The sequence below is a fragment of the Eimeria acervulina genome, genomic scaffold, assembly GCF_000499425.1.
Source record: "Eimeria acervulina Houghton genomic scaffold, Eah_scaff4, whole genome shotgun sequence".
NCBI classification, from domain to species: Eukaryota; Apicomplexa; class Conoidasida; order Eucoccidiorida; family Eimeriidae; genus Eimeria; species Eimeria acervulina.
The window spans coordinates 876-15,000 of NW_013549835.1; the positions used below are offsets into that span (position 1 = coordinate 876).

Below are 14,125 nucleotides of genomic sequence, written 5' to 3' on the forward strand. Positions count from 1 at the left end.
TTATTTATTTACCTGGTTCTTAATAAGAGCATCAACAAACACCAAAGAGTGCTGCAGCAAAACATTTTCATCTGCTGCTCCGTGCAGCAGCAGCAAACGAGCTTCTTCTTGTTTTTTCTTTGTTTTTATAAACGACAAAACTGATGATAAATTATAACCCAAGGCATTCTTCTCAGGTAAAGACAAATAACGCTCCGTGTAATGAGTAGAATAACCCTGCATGCAGCAGCAGCAGCAGCAGCAGAAACAGCAGCAGGCACAGCAGCAGAAACAGCAGCAGAAGCAGCAGCAGCAGCAGATATGTAGATGAGCAACGGTATGCAGCGTTGATAGAAAGAAGTGAAGAAAGACAAAGACAGCTCAGCAAAGAAAGAAAAGCAAAACCACAGAATAACAATAAAATAAAAGTCAAACAATAATAATAACACGAAAATAATAATAGATATAATAATAACAATAATAATAATAATAAAAATAATAAACAAAAGAGACGGAGAGAGATAAAGAGTTGAACAAATAAAAGATAAAGAAAGAAGAAGAGACAAAAAGAATAAAAAATGCAAACAGCTGCAAAAAACAAAAAAATATACAGCCGAGAGACAGAAATAAATAAAAACAAAAATATAAATAATAAACAAAATAAAACTAAAAATAAAACAGAGAGAGAAACAAGCAATAAACAACAACAAATAAAATAAACAAAACAACTAAAATAAAAATAACGAAGTGAAATAACAAACAAACAAATACAAAAAAACAGAAAAAAAAACAGAGAAAGAGGCAGCATAAAGACAAAGATACGAAAACAAAGATACAACAAGTAAACCCTAAACCCTAAACCCTAAACCCTAAACCCTAATTTACCTCCCAGAAAGTAACAGGCGCCACTGCAACAGCAGCAGAGAAGACATCGGGGTGCAGCAGCAAAGACATGCAGCTGAGATAGCCCCCATAACTAACCCCGTATATTCCTACACCTTCTTTAATCTCTTGCTCTTCCTCACAACAGCTCCCGCTGCTGCTGCTGCTGCTGTTGCTGTTGCTGCTGCTGCTGCTGCTGCTGGTTAGCTTTAATAAGCCCTTGCTGCTGAGGTAGCGGCATGCTGCTGCTTGATCTGCTGCTTCTTTATGACCCAGCAGCAAATAAATGCTTTTCTCAAACGCTGTTGTTCTCCCTGAAGACCCCCGATTGTCGGTCTTTATCACCAGCAAACCTAAACCGCAAACCCTAAACCCTAAACCCTAAACCCTAAACCCTAAACCCTAAACAATAAACAATAAACAATAAAACCTAAACCGTAAACAATAAACAATAGGCTTCAGGCCAAAGAAGGATTAGGGATGAGGGTTTGGGGCTGCACAGGATCTAGGGTTTAGGGTTTAGGGTTTATAGCTGATATAAAGCTTGATGTGTGTACGGCTGATGGCTGCACACGCTCTAGGGTTTAGGGTTTAGGGTTTAGGGTTTACCTAGTTTTGCAAGGGCCTGAGCCCTGGGGTCTATGCGGAGCTCCCAGCTGTCTGTGACAAATTGCACAGAGGGGCCTCCATAGGTAGAGACAACCCCTTTGTAAGGAGCTGAAAGAAAAAGAAGAAATAAACAAATAAATATTATTTTATTTTATTTTATTTATTTTATTTGCTTAAGTTCAGCTCCGTGAAGAAATGCACACTCCAAGAAACCCTAAACGACTCAATTACGGTTTAGGGTTTAGGGTTTAGGGTTTACACCGCACACAAAAACAACCCCTCATCCCCCTCAATCCCCTCTTAGGGCTTAGAACTTATGGTTTAGGGTTTAGGGCTTAGGGTTTAGGGTTTACGGGGCCCGTGGGCTGCAGGGTCTGGGCTATAGAGAGCGCCGATAATATTAATTTGCTCCTGCTTAAAAGAAAAGAAAGAAGGCTGCTGCAGTTGAGCGAAAGCTCGAGAGTAAAGTGTTTGCTGATGCTGACTCTCAAACACCACCTATACACACAACAAACCCTAAACCCTAAACCCTAAACCCTAAACCCTAAACCCTAAACCCTAAACCCCTAACCTTAAACCTTGAACCCTAAACCCTAAACCCTAAACTTCGCCAGAAGAGAGCGCAAAGACAACAGCTCTGGGGATTACCTAACCACCAAAATAAATTAGGGTTTATATTAAATTAGGGTTTATATTAAATTAGGGTTTACATTGAATCAGTTTATAATAAATTAGGGTTTATAATAAATTAGGGTTTATAATAAATTAGGGTTTATAAAACTTCACCTGACCGCAGCCCGCTGCATCTCCATAATAAAAAAATGCCTTACGAAGGCCCGCACGAACAGACTCTGGAATCTGCTGCTGCTGCTGCTGCTGCTGCTGCAGTTGCTGCAGCGTATAGTCTGCTGCTGCCTCTAGAGTATATCTGCTGTTTTCTGCTTCGTCGATTGAGGTGTATAAGCACTCCCCGCGAGCATCAGCAGCAAACATCTCTCTTATGTTTGGCATGTAGCGGACCCTGCTCATACAGCCCAAAACCCTAAACCCTAAACCCTTAAACCCTAAACCCTTAGCCCTAAACCCTAAACCCTTAAACCCTAAACCCTAAACCCTAAACCCTCTTTCGCCTCTGTCTGGGAGAAAAGGGGGAAAGGGTTTTTGCCTAGGGTTTGGAAATGCGCATTGGTAAGAAAGGGATTAGGGTTTAGGGTTTAGGGTTTAGGGTTTAGGGTTTAGGGTTTACCAGAGTTGTCTGGGGCTTTCAACAGAGTGATGTATATGCAGCCAAAGAGGTAAACCCTCACAAATAGCAGCAGAGTGCTGTCCAGACACCGCAGGGTTTGAGAGGAAGATGTAGGGTAAATCCAGCTTAAATATCTGCACGCATGCAAACCCTCATCTCCTCTTAGGGTTTAGGGTTTAGGGTTTAGGGTTTGCTGGAACGTCAGGGAGGGCTTACGGTTTCAATGCAGGCGGGCTTATTAGGGTTTGCTGTGTGCAGAACGTTTAAAGAGGGTTTAGGGTTTAGGGTTTAGCTAGGAGGTAGGGTTTCCTTGCCTTGTGAGGCTTATCTGCTGCTGCTGTTGCTGCTCCTGCTGCTGCTGTTGCTGCTCCTGCTGCTGCTGCTGCTTCAGCATGCAGATTTGCTTCGATGCTGCTAAGAATATCATGAGACAGACGCGCACATATGAGGTGCCCAGACACCGGAGAAAGGCTGCCAGCTAACAAGCTGCTCTTGTTGCACTTCCTGCTGCTGTTGCTGCTGCTGTTGCTGCTGCTGTTGCTGCTGCTGTTGCTGCTGCTGCACTGCACTTCTTCTGGTATTTGGGGTATTACTCGCATGTAGAAATAAAAATCTTCTTCGTCTTCTGCTGCTTTATCACCAGCTGCTGCTGCTGCTGCTGGTGCTGCAGCATCAGCAGCACCTGTTCCCTCCTCTGCTGCTGCTGGTCCATCAGCATCAGCAGCAGCATCAGCATCAGCAACAGCAGCAGCAGCTGCTGCTGCTGTTGCTTTGCGACTGGCAGCAAAGAAAGAAGAGTAGTTTTGCGGAGGGGCTAGCAACGAACAAAGACGCAAACCCTCACCCTCAGGCAGCAGCTGAAAAGAAATATCAGGCCGAGCTAAGTGCTGCAAAATGCATGCAAACAGCAGCAGCAGCAGCAGCGGCAATGCACACAGGGTAGCCGCACACCACAGCAGCAACTTCAAAGAAATTGCTGCAGCACTAGTACACGCAGAAGTAGCAGCAGCAGCAGCAGAAGCGAGGCATCAACTCTAGTGATACACAACAACCTCAGTCTCAGCAGCAGCAGCAGCAGAGGCAGCAGCAGCAAAAGCAGCAGCAACGGAAGCAGCAGGAACAAAACCCGCGCAGCAGGGACAAACACCGCTGCAGCATCAGCACTCAGCCTCCCCAGCAGCAGCAGCAACAGCAGGCTTCCCAGCAGCAGCAGCAGCAGAAGCCTCCCCAGCAGCAGAAGCAGCAGCAGGCTTCCCAGCAGCACCAGCCTCCCCAGCAGCAGCAGCAGCAGCAGCCTCCCCAGCAGCAGCAGCAGTCTTCCCAGTAGCAGCAGCCTCCCCAGCAGCAGCAGCAGCAGCAGCAGTGAGTGGTTGAGAGGGTTTACGTGTAGGAATAGCTGATTATAGCAATGCTTATCGCTGCTCCAAGTGTAGAACAGAGTTTTGCCTAACTGATGAAGATCGGAGTGTACAGACACCCAAGTGTTTCTCTTTTCGGTGTAGCAGCAGACACAGCGCAGCTCCTCTTCTTCCTGCTGCTGCTGCTGCTGCTGCTGCTCCGTCTCCTCCTCTTGCTTCTGCTGCTTGCTCCTAGAGGTGCTGCTGCTGCTGCTGCTGCTCTTGGTCCGGCTCCTGCTGCTGCTGCTGTTGCTGCTGGATTTGAGGGAAGGGACAGCAAAGGGCAGCGCAGCACAAATGCGCAGCTCCTGCTGCATTCGGTCTTGCAGCTGCAGCAGCAAAACAGGTGGTGGTGGTATTGGTTTCTGCTGCTGCTGCTGCTGCTGCTTTTGCTGCTGCTGCTGCTGGTGTTTGTGCTGCTGGTGTTTGTGCTGCTGCTGGTGTTTGTGCTGCTGCTGCTGCTGATGCTGCTGCTGCTTTTGCTGCTGCAGCAGCAGCACTTCCTCATGCGATAGAAGCCGGAGAGCCTCGAGCTGCTGCCAGCAGCTCAGCTCAATCCACTGGGCCCTCGCTAAGTAAAACTCGTCACCCCATTCAGAGACAGGAAGCTTTACAAACCTTACGCCGCTGCACACTCTCTTGCTGCTGCTGCTGCTGCTGATGCTGCTGCTGCTGGTGTTTCTGGAGGTCCGCGCAGAAGGGGACGCCATCTTCATTCCGGGAGCCCCAGGGCTGCTGCTGCTGCTGCTGCTGCAGCTGCATACGCTGCGGCAGCGGGTGCAGCAAGAGACCTCCCGCACGCCGTCTGCCCCTGTTGCTGCTGCTGCTGCTGGGCCGCTTGCTGCTGGGGAGTCCGCTGCTGCCAGCAGAGAAGCTGCGCTAGGTACCTGTTCAGCACAGCAGCAGCAGCAGCAGCAGTGCAGAAGCACACGAGAGCAGATGTAAGACCTGTGGAAATAGTGTCGCGTCGAGGGGTTTAGGGTTTAGGGTTTAGGGTTTAGGGTTTAGGGTTTAGGGTTTACCTGCGCTATGCCAATACGAAGTCTGACATTCTGCTGGCCAGCGAAGGGGAATCGGTGCTCTTCGGTAACCAAGAAGCTCTTGCTGCTGCTGCTGCTGCTGCTGCTGCTGCTGCTGCTGCTGCTGGAGGCCGCTGTGGAGTGTCTGGGGTTAACCACCTCCACGCCGTTGGCAGCAGATGTCGTGCGGCGTTTCTTTTGCTGCTGTTGCTGCTGCTGCTGCTGCTCCTTTTCTTGCTTCTCTTGCTTTCCTTCCTGCTCATGCTGCTGCTGCTGTTGCTGCTGCTGCTGCTGTAGAAACTCCGAAAGGCCTCCAGCAGCGGTGCTGTTCTCCAGGTCTTCAGCTACAGCAGCAGCAAGCTGCATGTCTTGCTGCAGCAGGCGCTGCTGCACTTGCTGCTGCTGCTGCTGCTTCTCCTGCTGCTGCGGCGGCTTGTGTGGAGGCTGCAGCACCCGCTGCAGCAGCACTGGCGGTATGTGGGCCTCAGTAAACTCAGCAAAAGCAATGAAGCGACTGTCTGGCGACCTGAACCCAAACCCTAAACCCTAAACCCTAAACCCTGAACCCTTCGCAGCAATCACATTGAGACTGCCCAATGGCGGCATAAGCAGCCCCAGAAGCAGCAGCAGTTAGCCACCAACGGCTGCAGCAACGACGAATTAGCAGCAGCAACAGAAATAGAAGCAGCAGCAGCCCAGCAGCAGCAGCAGCGAACTACCAGCAGCAGCAGCGAACTAGCAGCAGCAACATCAGTGAACTAGAAGCAGCACCAGCGAACTAGCAGCAGCACCAGCGAACTAGCAGCAGCAGCAACGAACTAGCAGCAGCAGCAACGAACTAGCAGCAGCAGTATCAGTGAACTAGAAGCAGCAGCAACAGCAGCAGCAGCAAAAGCAGCAGCAGCAGCAGCAGCAGCATACTGACCACCAGTATCCTTCCATTCTGTTCATTTCTTCCTGAGCGACATATTCAGCAACCCCACTGCGGAAGTCTGGGGGAGAAGCTGTGAGGCGGCAGCGAATGCCTCCTTGCTTCCTGCTGCTGCTGCTGCTGCTGCTGCTGCTGCTGCTGCTGCTGCTGGTCTTGGTGGTGCTGCTGCTGGCATGGTGAGGTCCGTTACTGCTGCTTACGCCTTTTTTCTGCTGCAGTTTCTTTGCTGTTTCCTTCCCCGAAGCTGCTGCTGCAGCTGGCAGTGCAGCAGCAGCAGCAGCAGCAGGTGCAGCAGCAGCAGCAGATGCTGCAGCAGCGTGGCTCAGCAGCAGCAAATGAATGTCCCGGCCTTGAAGAAAAGCTACATAGCTGCTGCATGGGCTGTATGTACAGTTAAGAATAGGGGGTTCGCTGTCTTTTCTCTCTAACAAACAAACAGCAGCAGCAACAGCCCCCAGTCTACCGCTGGGGTGTATACGCACCTCATTTGCTGCTGCTGCTGCTGCTGCTGCTGCTGCAGCAGCGGGGGAAGAGCCGCTGCTGCTGCTAATTCCACCAGCAGTATCTACACCTCCAGCAGCAGCAGCAGCAGAGGGCTTCTGCACAGCGAGATTGCGGAGGGCTAGCACCTCCGCGGAGATGCTCCAGTGTCTAGGCAGCTCTGCTGCTGCTGCTGCAGCAGCAGCAGCAGCTCCAGCTAAGTCTGTTGCTGAGTGCAGCGCAGGCCGTGGGGTTTGCTGCAGCAAGGGCCGCAGCCCCGCCAGAGCCTCACAAGCCCAAATGCCCTGCAGCAGCAGCAGCAACAGCAGCAGCATGAGAGGCAGCAACATCGGAAAATGAAACGAAAAGCAGCAGCAGGAACAGCAGCAACAGCAGCAGCAACAGCAACTGCAGCAACAACAATAGCAACAGCAACAGCAGCAACAACAGTAGCAGAAACAGCAGTAGAACCAGCAGCAGCAGCAACAGCAGTAGCACCAGCAGCAACAGCAGTAGCACCAGCAGCAGCAGCAACAGCAGCAGCAGTAGCAGCAACAGCAGCAGTAGCAGCAGCAAGAGTTAGAAGGAGCAATACTTTTGCATTAGAGAGCAGCAGGCTGTCTGCTGCTTTATCTGTCTTATACTCAGTTATTCCTGTGGTGCGTCTTCGTAGGCGTTCCCGCTGCAGCTCCTCCTCTAGCGTTAGAGCCACCTTCTTTGCTGCTGCTGCTGCTGCTGCTGCTCCTGTTGCTGCTGCTCCTGTTGCTGCTGCTCCTGCTGGGGGTGGGGGTGAGGATGGCGCAGCAGCAGCAGTTGGTGCTGCAGCAGTTTCTTTTGCTGGTGCTGCTTCTCCTGCTGCTGCCGCAGTTTCTTCTGCAGCAGGCTCTGCTGCTGATGCAGCTTCTGCTGCTGCTGCTGCTGCAGTTCTCTCTGCTGCTTCGTCGTGGCCTTCCGCTTTTGCTGCTGTTGCTGCTGCTGTTGTTCCTGCTGCTGTTGTTGCTGCTGCTGCAGCAGGCGTAGTCTTTTTCGGTTTCTTTGCGGGTCTTTCTAAAGACTCGCTGTCTAGAGAAGCGCTTTGCTGCTGCTGCTCCCCTGCTGCTGCTGCTGCTGCTGCTGTTGCTGAAGGGGTTTCAGTTAAATCATCGGGGTGTATAAGCAGCAAAGCGCCGCTGTTTAGGAGGGGAGGTGCATCTGCTGGGCTTTGGATAGGGAGGAAGGGATGAGGAGCTGTGCCTGCTGCTGCTGCTGCTGCTGCTGCATTTGCTGCTGCTGCTGCTGCTGCTGGTGCTGCAGCAGCAGGAAGAGACAGTACTCCCACTTGGTTGTGGGGGAGACGAAATAGAGGCTCCTTTGAGCTTAGAGATAAATCTAAAGATATCCTGAGTGTCTTATTCTTGCTGCTGCTGCTGCTGTTGCTGTTGCTGCTGCTGCTGCTGCTGCTGGGTGTAGCAGCAGCAGCAGCTAAGCGAACAGGGAGTCCGTACACCCGAGATGTCCCCGAATCAAAATCAGCGAGGAAGCAAATCCAAACAAATGAAGAAGAAGCGCCGCCACCTAATTCTTTTATTGCCCGCTCACCCCCTGCAGCAGCAGCAGCAGCAGCAGCAACAGCAGCAACAGCAGAATAAAAAAGAAGGAAGACGATGAAAAAATGAGGAAAAAGATCAGGCGAGAGCAGCAGCAGCAGCAGCAACAGTAGCAGCAGCAGCAACAGCAACAGTAGCAGCAGCAGCAAAACCCAAACGTAGAACCGTACACACAGCAACGAAGACAGCAGCAGCAGCAACTGCTGCTGCTGCTGATGCTGCTGTTTACCTGCAAAGGAGTAAGAACCGTGGGGGCCCCCTGAAGCGGGGGTGGCGGAGAATGCCCAGAAAGAAGCAGAAGAAGCCGCGTCCATCTCCTAAACCCTAAACCCTAAACCCTAAACCCTAAACCTTAATACCTGGACCCTAAACCCTAAACCCTAAACCTTAAAACCTGAAGCCTAAACCCTACACGCTATACCCTAAACCCTAAATCCTACTGCGTTGCGGTGTCTGCTGTGGTTGGTGTTGGGGTGTAGCCGCCGCCTCAGTTTGCTGCTGCTGCTGCTGCTGCTGCTGCTGCACCTTTTGATACTGCTGCTGCAGGGGGGTTTGTGTTGCTGCTGCTGCTACTCTGCTGCTGCTGCTGCTACTCTGCTGCTGCTGCTGCTGTTGCTGCAGCGTCGTCGCTAGGCTAATTGCATTGGGTATTGCTGCGGCGTATTTCGCTGCTGTTGCTGCAGTTGTTGTTGTTGTTGCTGCTGCTGCTGCAATTCTTTTACAAGCAGCAGCAACCAAATAAAGAAGAAATTAAAAGGAAGCAAACAAACAAAGACACCGCTGCTGCTGCAGCAACACCAACGCCGGTGGGGCCCCCAAGTAAGATGTCGTCTGCGGCCGCCAAACCCTAAACCCTAAACCCTAAACCCTAAACCCTTGAAGTAAGCAATAATACGCGCGTAAGGGGATAAATAAAACAAAAAGAAAATTACTCTTTGGGCTGCAGCCCCTCAACACAACGAGGCTCTGTTCCTTGCAAGCCCTAAACCCTAAACCCTAAACCCTACACCCTAAACCCTAAACCCTAAACCTTAATCACTTTGCATTAAACCCTAAACCCTTATTTGAGGGTTTTTAATACCCCTTTTTAGTTTTTGAGGTGTATATACATCTCTTTTTATGTGCATTTATATACCCGCTTCTTTGTTTCCTTTTGCTGCTCTTCATTCCAGTTATATATACCTACAAACTGCAGCAGCTGCAGCAGCTGCTGCTGCAGCAACAGCAGCAGCAGAAGCAGCAGCAACAGCAGCAAATGAATCGCCGTGTGCATACACCGCAACTCCCTCTCCTGTTGAAAGAAACAGCAGCAAAGATATTCACCCACGGTGCTGCTGTTGCAGCTGCATCTGCTGCTGCTGCTACTGAAACACATCGTTCTGCTGCTGCTGCTGCTGCATATCCTGCTGCCGCCGCTATTACTGCAACACCGCATTCTGCCGCTGCTGCTGCTATTACTGCAGCAGCACATCCTGCTGCTGCTGGTGCAGAAATTGCTGCAATACATCGCGTGGTGCTGCTGCTGCTGCTGCTACGGCTACTGCAACGCGTCATGCTGCTGTTGCTGCTGTTGCAACACACGTGCTGCTGCTGCTGCTATTGCTACAGGTCGTGCTGCTGCTGTTGTTATTGCCGCATTTCTTGCTGCTCCTTCTGCTGCTACTGCAACTCACCGTGCTGCTGCTGCTGCTGCAACACGTCGGGCTGCTGCTGCTGCTGTTACTTCGGCATATCATTCTGCTGCTGCTGCTGCTGCTGCGGCACCATATCGTGCTGCTGCTGCAGCACATCATGCTGCTGCTACTACTACTTAAACGCTTCAGGGTGCTGCTAGTGCATCATACCGTGCTGCTGTTACAGCTGCTGCTGCTGCAATACACTGTACTGCTGCTGCTGTTGCTGCTGCTGCAATACACTTTACTACTACTACTACTGCTGCTGCTGCTGCTGCTGCCTGCGTCGGCTGTCTATATTTGTGTACTTGTGTTTTTGCATGAAGAAAAAAAAAGTTAAGTTAAAATTAATAATTTAAACCATCATACCTCCCTTTCTGCTGCACCGCAGTTCTAGGGTTTAGGGTTTAGGGTTTAGCAGTACGTCTGGTACTGCTGCTGTTCATCTGCTGCAGCCTGTAAGAGCCGCAGCAGCAGCTGGTGCTGCAGCATCACCTGCAGCGGCAGATGATTTGCTGTTGCTGCTGCTGCTGCTTCCACTGCTGCTACTGCAGCAGATGGTTTGATGTTGTAGTAATAGGCCAGCGATAGTGTGCTGTTGCTGCTGCTGCTCCCACTGCTGCAGCAGCAGCATACGGCATGCTGCTGCAGCAGCAGGAGATGGTCTTCAGCGGCAGCAGCAAAGAGGCAACCACCACCAGCTGCTGCTGCTGCGGTTGCTGCTGCTGCTCCCACTGCTGCAGCAGCAGCATACGGCATGCTGTTGCAGCAGCAGGAGATGGCCTTCTGCAGCAGCAGCAAAGAGGCAACCACCAACTGCTGCTGCCGCTGCTGCCGCTCTCCTGCTGCTGTTGCTGCTGCTGCTCCCATTGCTGCAGCAGCAGCAGCAAAGAGACCACCATCACCACCACCATCAGCTGCTGCTGTTGCTGCTGCTGCTGCTGCTGCTGCTGCTGCTGTTGCTGCTGCTGCTGCTGCTGCTCCATTTAGATGGAGTGCTGGTGTCCTCCCCCGTTGGTGTATGCGTGTGGTGTTTGCTGCTGCATATATTGAAACTGCTGCTGCGTCGCTGTAGTAGGTGTAACACTGCTGCTTGTGGTGCTGCTGCTGCTGCTGCTTCCCCCATTACTGCTGCTGCTGCTGCTGCTGCTGCTTGTAGTATTATTATTAGCTTCTTTCTGAAGTTTATTTTTAAGTTTCTCAAGCTGCTTTCGTGCATCTCCTGGCGGGAACTCCTCAGGATCATAGAAATGCGGTGCTTGCTGCAACAACCACTCTCCTCTTACTTGTGTACAAGTCCTGATGAAGGCCTTTGAAGTTAAAACAAATTCATGATAGAGAACCCATTCAGGCTTATGAGAAAGAGTAGAAGAAGGATGTAATGCTACAAGCTGTCCGTCCTTAACAGTCATATAACTACCATTTCTTTGTAAGTATGCAACTTGAATAAAGAAACCGCTTAGAATTGCTTTTCTTATCTGAGGATAATAATTCTTTTCAGTGTATGGGGCTGAAGTAATCGGTAAAGCCAGCCGCTCCATAATCCTTTGTATCTGCATGCGAACATTCTTTGCTGCTGCTAAAGATCTAGGATTTAAGAAGTTATCATAACAAAATTGTTTCTCAGCTTCTGTATTACCGCCTCCATGTTGAATAAATGCATGAAATACATTTAAAAGAGTTAAATGATCGCCGTCTAAATGAACAAATCTTGCTTTTGTTGCATCTGCTTGCTTTGCCTTCTCTTTTGGTCTTAGAAACACCAACGGTACCGATAACATTGCTGCTATAGACAGCATTTCTTTGCTGCAATTATACTTCGATGAATCCACTAAACACTTCGCTAATTGAGGATCCAGAGGGAACTCAGCCATTGACTCTCCTTCGCTCGTCAGCTCTCCTTCGTTGTCCAACGCACCCAGATAATTCAGCTGCATGCAAATATATATTATATATATATATTTATTTACTTTGTTATACTTATGTGTATTTTGTTATGTTTAGGTAGTTCAGCTGCATGCATGCATATATTATATATATTATATATATAAACATATATAATTATATATGCATGCATATATATATATATATGGGTATAAAAACATCAAACCACATAAAGTTATATATGTATATACATATATATATAAACAAAAACTAATAACTAAACGAATAAATAAACAAAACAAACAAAAACCATCATCATCATCATCATCACCATCACCACCATCAGCAATCAGCAACAGCAGCATCAGCAGCATAATCAGCAGCAGCATAATCAGCAGCAGCATAATCAGCAGCAGCATAATCAGCAGCAGCATAATCAGCAGCAGCAGCAGCAGCAAACCTGTTCTAAAGCGCGCATAAGTGTTTCAGGTGCTGGCGGATCCATGAAGTCAAAATGCACCAAGTCGTCAATCCCCAACTTCTTCAAAGTCAACACCACACTCGCCAAATTCGAACTGCAAACCACAAACCACAAACCCTAAACCCTAAACCCTAAACCCTAAACCCTAAACCCTAAACCCTAAACCCTAAAATATAAAATATAAAATGTTGAAAAATAAAATGTTGAAATATAAAATATAAAAATATAAAGGCTTAAAAAATAAACACTTAGAACACAAGTATATAAAACATAAACCCTAAACCCTAAACCCTAAAGCTTCATATGCCTGTACATATATATATATTAAATATAATACGTATAATTGGGGTGTCTATTTACCGCAAGATTTCAGCATAAGTTTGATCAACGAGTTCAGATTGAAAGGCAGCTTCAGTGTACAGACGAAAACATTTCCCAGGTCTTGTTCGACCAGCTCTTCCTGCTCTTTGTTGTGCAGATGCTTTAGAAATAGGTGAGACAAGCAAGCTTTCTACTCTACTACGAGGGTTATATACTTTTTGTTTGCTGAATCCAGGGTCTACAACATAAACAATGCCATCAATTGTTAAAGATGTTTCTGCTATATTTGTTGATATTACACATTTACGTCCGGGGGGTCCTCCAGCATATCTCGCTGGAGGTGCAGGCTCAAATATTTTTTGTTGTTGTGCAGGAGATAAAGAAGAATATAACGGTATTACAACTAATTCTCCTGCATCTGCATGTCTTTGAGCTGCCTTCTCTAAATCTTTCTTTGCTTGTTCTATTTCCTCTTCTCCTGTTAAAAAAACTAATAAATCTCCTGGAGGCTCTCCTAAATGAATCTGTACAAACATATACACAAATATTTCAACCTATATATATATTCATCTACATAAACATATACACAAACATTTCCTTCGTCTTGCATGCAAGCTGCTTTCTTAGACATTTTCAGCTTTCTTCTACTTATACAAATATTAACTTAATATACATATATATGTTTTATATATATATATATATATAATTTATTAATAGGCAGCATATAATATATAAACAACAACAGAAAGAGAGAGCGTAAGCATACATACATTTCTATATATAATTATATTTATATTTATATTTATATATGTATTTATATGAATATTTATATTTATATTTTCGTGTTTATGAGTATATACATAATGTATATGAAGATATATAGACATAAATATATATATATACAAAGTAAAAGCATCATAACTATATATATATATATATATATATTAAATAAAAGCTTTATAAAGATATATATACACATACAGCTGAAGAGATATACAATAAAAGCTTCATAGATAAAAACATAGCTAAAGACATCCAAAATGAAAGCATAATAAACAAACATATACACATACATATATACATATATATATATATATATATAAATATAGCTAAAGAAAGAAGAAAGCAGCATTTACCTGTAGAGCAGTTCGAATAGAAGCTTCAAGATAATTTTTTTCAGGCTTCGGAGTGTAGAAGATCTCAACGGGGTGTATACGACCCGGAACATTTAAAATAGGTGCCCCATCGAAGTACTTCTGAAACTTCTCAGCATCAAGTGTAGCACTCATAACAACGACTTTAAGATCCTTCCTACTTGCAGAGACTTCTTTAAGAAGACCAAATAATAAATCAGTTGCAACAGTTCTTTCATGTGCTTCATCTAAAAGAATAGCGCTATATCTTTCTAATAAAGGATCTGTCATTGCTTCTCTTAATAGCATACCATCCGTTAAATATCTTAATATTGTGCTGCTGCAGCTTCTATCTTCAAAACGAATCGTATACCCAACCTCTTGTCCTAAATTAACATCTAACTCTTCTGATACTCTTTGAGCAACAGATATTGCTGCTACTCTTCTTGGCTGCGTGCATGCAATACATTTCCCTGCATGCATCCCTGCATGCAGCATAAATTG

General features: G+C 47.3%; 1 protein-coding gene across 1 annotated transcript in view; it reads right to left on the reverse strand.

Annotated features, from left to right (window-relative positions):
* Nucleotides 1–855: 855 nt before the first annotated feature.
* The window catches only part of EAH_00001160 (ATP-dependent RNA helicase, putative), a gene marked incomplete at both ends in the record, with an annotated part of 13,867 nt that continues 597 nt past the window's right edge, over nt 856–14,125 (reverse strand). The window contains 18 exons of the mRNA XM_013395611.1: nt 856–1,214; nt 1,471–1,578; nt 1,824–1,968; nt 2,317–2,491; nt 3,176–3,603; nt 4,101–5,000; nt 5,136–5,658; nt 6,058–6,319; nt 6,527–6,848; nt 7,139–8,124; nt 8,359–8,446; nt 8,655–8,844; nt 10,227–10,674; nt 11,097–11,154; nt 11,575–11,733; nt 12,147–12,261; nt 12,528–13,012; nt 13,625–14,106. Of these exons, the coding sequence (XP_013251065.1) occupies nt 856–1,214; nt 1,471–1,578; nt 1,824–1,968; nt 2,317–2,491; nt 3,176–3,603; nt 4,101–5,000; nt 5,136–5,658; nt 6,058–6,319; nt 6,527–6,848; nt 7,139–8,124; nt 8,359–8,446; nt 8,655–8,844; nt 10,227–10,674; nt 11,097–11,154; nt 11,575–11,733; nt 12,147–12,261; nt 12,528–13,012; nt 13,625–14,106 (6,233 nt within the window). The remainder of the gene's footprint in view (nt 1,215–1,470; nt 1,579–1,823; nt 1,969–2,316; nt 2,492–3,175; nt 3,604–4,100; nt 5,001–5,135; nt 5,659–6,057; nt 6,320–6,526; nt 6,849–7,138; nt 8,125–8,358; nt 8,447–8,654; nt 8,845–10,226; nt 10,675–11,096; nt 11,155–11,574; nt 11,734–12,146; nt 12,262–12,527; nt 13,013–13,624; nt 14,107–14,125) is intronic.